The sequence below is a fragment of the Nymphaea colorata genome, chromosome 13, assembly GCF_008831285.2.
Source record: "Nymphaea colorata isolate Beijing-Zhang1983 chromosome 13, ASM883128v2, whole genome shotgun sequence".
Taxonomy (NCBI): Eukaryota; Viridiplantae; Streptophyta; class Magnoliopsida; order Nymphaeales; family Nymphaeaceae; genus Nymphaea; species Nymphaea colorata.
Window position 1 is genome coordinate 4,694,395 of NC_045150.1, and position 7,183 is coordinate 4,701,577.

At 41.3% G+C, this 7,183-nt stretch overlaps 1 protein-coding gene across 1 annotated transcript; it reads right to left on the bottom strand.

Annotated features, from left to right (window-relative positions):
- Window positions 1-1,963: 1,963 nt before the first annotated feature.
- LOC116266609 (pollen receptor-like kinase 4) lies at window positions 1,964-6,720 on the bottom strand. Its single transcript, XM_031647883.2, has 3 exons — window positions 5,576-6,720; window positions 4,251-4,856; window positions 1,964-3,368 (listed from the first exon to the last, which is right to left on the bottom strand). The coding sequence occupies exons 1-3, from the start codon at window positions 6,306-6,308 to the stop codon at window positions 2,770-2,772; spliced, it is 1,938 nt and encodes a 645-aa protein (XP_031503743.1). The 5' UTR covers window positions 6,309-6,720; the 3' UTR covers window positions 1,964-2,769.
- Between the last annotated feature and the right edge of the window lie 463 nt (window positions 6,721-7,183).

The window sequence follows — 7,183 nt, forward strand, 5'->3', positions numbered from 1 at the left end:
CATGTTACTATCTTGCATTCAAGACTCGCCCAGTCGCCCAGTGTTAGGTGGTTGGGTCTTTTCTTTCATTTCCTTTTCTTTTTTCTTCTAGCCTTTGAGAAGGTTGGTCCAATAGAATTGATTAGAACTGATAGGTGACTAATCATCAATTATATTTTCGAAAGCCCAACTCTTTATGCTGCAAACGAGGGGTCACCTACACACAAGTTAAAGCATGGCAAGAGCAACATCTTGAAACACGGTACATGCCCTTTGTCCTAATGGGGTGTAAGAAAAAGGAACTAGCTAATTTATCTATGCCTAAACTACCCCCGACGAACCGAATATCCTAACTCAGAACTGCCAATAATGGCTGCCAACCTCTTCAATGAAGGATGTCAGCCACTATTTGACTTCTAATTACAACTATGTTCAAGCTATAGTTGATCATAGGAGCATCTTAAATAATTAGTCTATGCACTTCTAATCTAATAAATATATGATACGGCCACCAGCTGTTGCACTTATTAAATTAGAAAAGAGAAAACTCACAAAAGCAAAATGACATTCACCATAAAAAAAAAGAAGAAGGATTCATAACGCGCGTGTAAAAATGACCATCGGTACAAGTTAATTTTACCAACATCTAAGAAGTGTCAGAAATCGTGTATACACCAGCGCGCGCAGCAAGGCGTGTCGGTGAAATCCGACATTCTGTTCACCGATGACCTGTACAGACGTTGCTAAAAGTTTGTCGGAACGGCTTCCTATTTTTACCAACGCTTTTGGCCATCGGTCATCGGTGAATCCCCTCACTTTCGTTGATTTTTGTGACTCTAGGCAACTTTCAGATTACAACAAATTGGTGTTTAATAATCTAGCTAATATGGTGAAGAAAACGTTTAAACTCAATATTGAATCATAGAATTCCTAGGTAAAATAAACTAACGTCCAAGCTACTCAACTCTATGCTAAAATTCACTTGAAATCAAAGCTGAATATTTCTTCGAAAACTAAATTACATGACAAAATGAAATAAAAACTTAGCAAAATAAATACCAAAAGTAAAATAACAGATGGTGATTTTTCTACCACCAAAATTTTGGTCTTACAGGAGCGGTTAATTCTTATGATAATTAAACACATATTTGATATGCTTACTGAGATGTATAAAGTTCGTGAATATTTTTTTCTTGCAAAACTAAGATCGTGATAGACGTGTTTCTTATTGTGCCTTTGCTATGAATAGGCGTTTGAACCATTACTTTTAATTTTATATATATCGGTTAATTTTGTGGTGATTAAACAAGGACAATTTTACGGCTACTCAGATTTATGAAGTATCTGATTTATTTTTTTTTCTTTTCTGCAAAAAATGACATCATAGATGCGTTTATTATTGTGCCTTTGCTAAGGATGGATGCTAGTACCATTATTTATCATGAAAAATATGATTTTTGGGGTAGAATTTTTTATGGAAACTTTGGGTTTATGATATTTTATATCTTTATAAACCTTATGTACTCGTCGTGATAAACCAATATCAGTTTTGATTTTGCAAAATCGAACACTTAGATAAATTACTTTTCTGATAAATTGCCGACACCAGCTACAATGTAGCTCCCCTTTTCGGAAAAACCTTTTTTTCCATTCCTTTCTCTTTCTCTCCCTCCATCTAAACAGGCTGTTAGTTGTTAGTGACTATGGTTGAAGCTTTGCCTCATCGAGCAAGTAGTTGTATAATGGGCAAAAGAGCCACGGGCATGCACAACAAGGTACTTTCGAATTAAGTACAATGAAACAACAATCTAAAAAAGAAAAAAGCCTATCGCTGAAGTTGCTATCGAAAACTAGCCTCCAACTGTCACCACAGAGAATGCCCCTAGTTTTTTTCTTTCATTTGATTGTCACTATTGTCAAACGACCCCTCAAGGATCGATCTAGTGAAACTGGCGACCTCCTGGATCTTTTATTCATCAAGAGTTGCATTTATTTACATTAATAATAGTTATGGAAGAAGATCATGTGCTAATACTGTTGATCACATTTGCTAGCTGGGCAGATTTCATTTTCTTTCGAATGACGATGGAACCCACCAAGTATTTTTATGATGGTTGAATTTTCCAACCATGGAGGTCCAGGTTCACCAAGTCTTTTTCCGATGCTTAAAGGCAAAGCACTCTTCTTCTTCCAGTCCAAATTTTCTGTAAAAGGTTGTGCACTCGGGAAATTGAACTCGGGACAACTGTAGACCTCCTTCCACTTGAAGCCCTTCAGCCAACAAACTTAACCAGGTGTACACTGTACAGAGTACTTATAGGTCGAGAAAGGATAACACTAGATCCTCGGAACAAGTTTACATCATGATGTGGCGGTTCACTCAATCGCACAGCAAACAAGCATCATAAACAGGCGGCAGACGTGCTATACGTAGAAATTATGAAGGACTCAATCTATGTGTTTGTCTTTCCTCTTTTCAAACAAGTCTCCATTTGTAAGTGATTGACAAGCATATTTCAAGCACTACGGTAGCAGATCTATGAACTTTTCCTACATAACATAGAATTTTAATCCAAAACCAACAAAAGATAAAGAGTAGAGTTCCATCCTTGGTCTCAATATGCATATCCCTCCAGCACCCCGTCCAGAATTGGTCCCAGATTTTTGGCCGTTTGCACACAGAAGAAGCATTAGATCTTCCCCCAACCTTATGCTCCCTTTCCACACTTGATTTTCTATACACATGGCTTTGTCCTCCCTCCTTGAGTACATTGAGCCCCTCCCCATTAATTATCTGCCATAGGATGTGCCTATAATCCCGTCCTCCTTTTCCTTCACACTTTCAATCTTTCTCAGTGCTTCCCTTATTTCCAGTCTATACTCTAACTCCTCCTCACAACAAGCCAACCCTATTTGTAGCAATTTCATCATCTCACCTTCTGCACCTTCAGTACTCCCCATCTCTTCATCGAACACTCCTCCCTGCTCTTCCCTTAGCATCGATCTGACCCAGCCAGGCAGGTCTGTGCCTGTCCCTTGTCTCAAATAGGAGGAGGGAATCTTGCCTGTGAGTATCTCCAATACCAATACACCAAAGCTCCACACATCTGACTTGTTTGTAGCATGGCCCTTTGAGGCACACTCTGGGGCTTTGTAGGACAACATCAGCTGCGCCGCATGCCTGGTGTTGATGACTGGTGCAAGGCCATAGTCAGTGAGAAGGGGCTCATAGTCGTCATCCAGGAGTACATTGGAGGACTTCAAGTGGCCATGAGGAAGGATTATGTTGGGTAGCTCGGTATAAAGGTAGGCTAGGCCTCTCGCCACACCCTTGATTATCTTCAAACGCGTCGGCCAACTGAGTGCTGTGAAAGTTGATGTGTGCTTGCCTGTAAGGTAGTAGAGCAAATGGTTAGAAATATATAACAAGATTCAGGCCTCTTTATTGATTCGAATGCAAGTTGCATACAACATCATTGCATTCTTTGTGACAAGCACATGTAAGGATATTAATAATTTAGATTCATGATTGCATGCTTAATTAGATTCTGTTCCTAAGGAGGACTTTAGTTGGATCTAGGGCTTACCATTAAGTTGTTTGTAAATATACATTGGAGTCCAATGGAGCAAAGATTCAAGTGTAGGTAGGTACATATGTTACCGTTTGGCAACCATAACAAACTGATACTATCCCATTTAATCCACTTTGAAAACTAGAGCAAATTCATGGAACAATCCAACACAATGTTTAATGAATCTGCCCCAATTTTTTGAGACTGATTGATGAGACTATAACATTGCCATTGTCAAACGAGCCTTACGTGTCAGATCTTTTGAGCTAGTTGAATCCACGAATAACTTTTAGCTGACCCTACCAAGGTTAACTATGCTACATCAAAATAGACAGGCTTAGTCATGACTTATCTAGAACTTACTTTCACATTTGCATCTCTAGCTACATCTACTTGGTGCAACATGCTTACACGATAATGCATGTGCTCCTGTGTGCCATATATTCCAAAGAAGCATCTCAGATCTACTGTCATACTCTAAAACCATATCCTGTATTTTATTTTGTTTCTAATGCACAATGAGCTATTTTTTCATGGGTTGCTATAGAACTCGGAAAGACATCAACCATGAGACCAATCAGACCATGGCTGTCCTTTTGACAGCCATGACCTGCACTACTATGTGCAACACTTTGCCTGTTCGTTCATTGTACTCTCTTGTGGCAATGTAGCGGGCGACGTTGCATCGAAGGACCTTACCATGAAGAAAATAAGCCAAGCTCCCATTTTCAACGCAGTCATAGACAAGCAGCTTCTCTTCCCTTCTGTAGTAAAAAGCCAGCAAAGGTAGTACGTTCGGATGCCTTAGTCTCCCAAGTGCCCTCATGTGCTCTTGGAACTCTTCCCTTCCCAAGTTGTTCATCTCTTTGTATCTCTTCACCACCGTTGCACAACCATCAAGCAGCACAGCCTTGTATGAAGAGCCAAAATTCCCACTGCCCAGTACTTCAGCGGATGCTCCAAGCAGATCCTGCAGATCAAATGGTTTTCTGTCACTTCTAACAAAGATAAGGCCATGAGAATCACCCTCCCTGGATCTGTTCTTCTTGGCGCCACCGGCGCCTTCTGGTGCCGGTGCAGCTCCACCCATGCTGCTCACTGCTTGTTCACTGGATGACACCTTCTTGGAGCATAAGCGTGATGTGCACCAGCCGCGCAGCACGATCCCAGCTCCAATGGCTGCCACTAACGCCGCTATGACAATTGCAAAAGTAGCACTTGCAGAAACTGAACTAATGGTTGTTTGCTTTGCGGGATGTAGAGGGCATTCTGTTTGTAATGGTGGTCCACATAAGGCCTTGTTTCCTGCATACCCAGAACATGACGACAGAAAGCTTGTTAAAAATCCTATGTAGTAGGAAGGAACCTGGTTAATGGCAATTTTTTTGTTAAAGAAATACCGACAAGGGTGGAGGTTGGTGTGGGTACTGTGTGGGCCATTACCAGGACAAATCAATAAAAAATGCTTATTTTTATATTGGTACTTGAGGATAAATTTTTTTATTTACATATTGGTGTTCCTTAAAAAATTAAAATTTTTAATCCTTCCAATTCTCATTAACTATTCATTTCAAAAGCCTCTTAAATTTTGATTTGATTTGGTTTCAAGTTTCAACCAATCTTTTTAAACCTACAGATTTTTGCTGTGTGAGCTCATCCATGAAGCCACATTGAAAAAAAAATCAGCTTAAGTTGACAGACGAGTGTAAAATGTTGAGGTAGGCAATATATGCGTGCTTGGTGTGTGTGTGTTGCTGTTAGTTTTTTCCTGAGATAGTGTCACCATTGTATTACAGTAAAAGCTAAAAGATGAAATTGCCATTGTTCTTTCTTATCATTAAAATCATGTACTGGAGGATAACAGATAATACTGTATGTTTCTATGAAGCCCAGAAGGATGATGATGATGATTGTAATGGTGGATATGATGAGGATTATGAAGATGCAAGCAATCTTAACGACATTCATGCCCTTTTTCTTGACGTGCTATGTGAAACCATGGCCAAAAAAATTGAGTGGCTGACCTTCAAAAAAATGTGCACTCATATTTTTGAGGCCGGCTGGTATCTCTCCTTCCAAGTCATTGTTGGACACATCAACCATTAGCAAACGAGGCTGCCTGAAATCCGGTATTTCCCCACTAAAATTGTTATGGTCCAGCCTCACCTGCCGAAGCCGGGGACTCGATGCCAGAGACGTCGGAATTTGCCCAGAGAAGTTGTTCCCCGACAGCCACACCTTCCTCAACCATTCCATCCCAGCAAAATAATCCGCAGGTATCGTGCCGGAGAAGTGATTGTTCGCCAGAAAAATTCCTCTAATCGCACCTAGCTGCCGGAAGTCCGGAATCGGACCGGACAAGTTATTGTTCATGAAACTAAAAGCGTATAGCAAGGGGATGCCGGCAAGCGCATCAACATCAATGGTCCCTCCCAGACTGAAGCCTTCGAGTTGCAAGACCGTCACAGAGCCATTCACGCACCGGAGGCCGGTCCACATGGCCGAGTTGCCTTTACAAGGGGGCACGGAAGCATCCCAATCGGCCAGGGAACCGGTGTTGGCTAATGAGGCCTTGAGCTTCAACAATGACGGAGAATCTGATTCCGGCAACGCGTCGGTGCTCGGCATCGAAGAAGACGCGGCCAACCAAACTACGACGACGATGACGATGGCATGCAGATGTGCATTGGCACGTGCAAGGGAGAGAAGGGGAGACATGGAGGGGGGTTTGCACATGCCAGTGCTGCTCCCCCTCATGGATGCAGAGACCCAAGGTGGTGAAAAAAGGTAACGGTTCGAGATCTACGTGTTGAGCTTGATGATCGTGGTTGTATGGTAACAAGGAAAACCAAGTAATTTTGTGAATATTGGTGGGAAGAGGAGGTGGAGATGACGAGGGAGGGCGTTAGCGCCAACCATGGGACCTGCAACCTTGGGGAGTTTAAAGCAGTATCCTACATTTGGACAAATATTAGTTGGCCATGGGAGAGAGTCAAGGGTGACCATGAATTCTTCCTTCCTCTGCCTATATCTTGTTGAGCTCATTCCCAAGACAGTGTGGATCTTTTTAACGACACAAAGACCAGTAGCTCCCAAATTGGGCAACCCCAAACCGTGAAGCTAGGGAATGATAATGCGGCAAATAGGAATCTAAGATATGAAAAGTGCCTTGGGATGTCACAGCTGTTCATCAACCTATAAACGTTTTTGTAGCTTCTTTGTTCACATTGCTGGCATTGACATTTCCCTTCCTTTCTAGGTGCACTTACCTAACAATCAATTTATCTCTCTCTCTCTCTCTCATTTAACCATTTTTATTTTTAACTATTTTTATAAATATCATATAAACTCAAGCTGAATGGTGTCCAGCATCCTACCCAGGTTCTGATGCAGCTCAGAAAAGTTTTTTTCGGCAGTGTGGTTGTTAACCTCCTGCTTACTTGGAGACAAAAGCTTACAGTTCAATGCCTCAAAGCTGATGTCTAAATTCACCTCATCACATCAAACAACATTGTCATTCGGTTCAAATTTGAAAAAAGAGATCTTTTTCCCACTGAAACGAGACAACAGTCGTTTGAAATCGGAGAAGAAAAAGGACAAAAAGTGCCATGGAAGTATTTCTTGCAAATGTA

Coding starts and splice junctions, on each gene's coding strand:
- LOC116266609 (XM_031647883.2), bottom strand. CDS start 6,308: ATGAGGGGGAGCAGCACTGGCATGTGCAAACCCCCCTCCATGTCTCCC. Junction 4,857..5,575: donor GAGTGCACATTTTTTTGAAG/GTCAGCCACTCA, acceptor CTGGGTATGCAG/GAAACAAGGCCTTATGTGGA. Junction 3,369..4,250: donor CTTGGCTTATTTTCTTCATG/GTAAGGTCCTTC, acceptor ACTACCTTACAG/GCAAGCACACATCAACTTTC.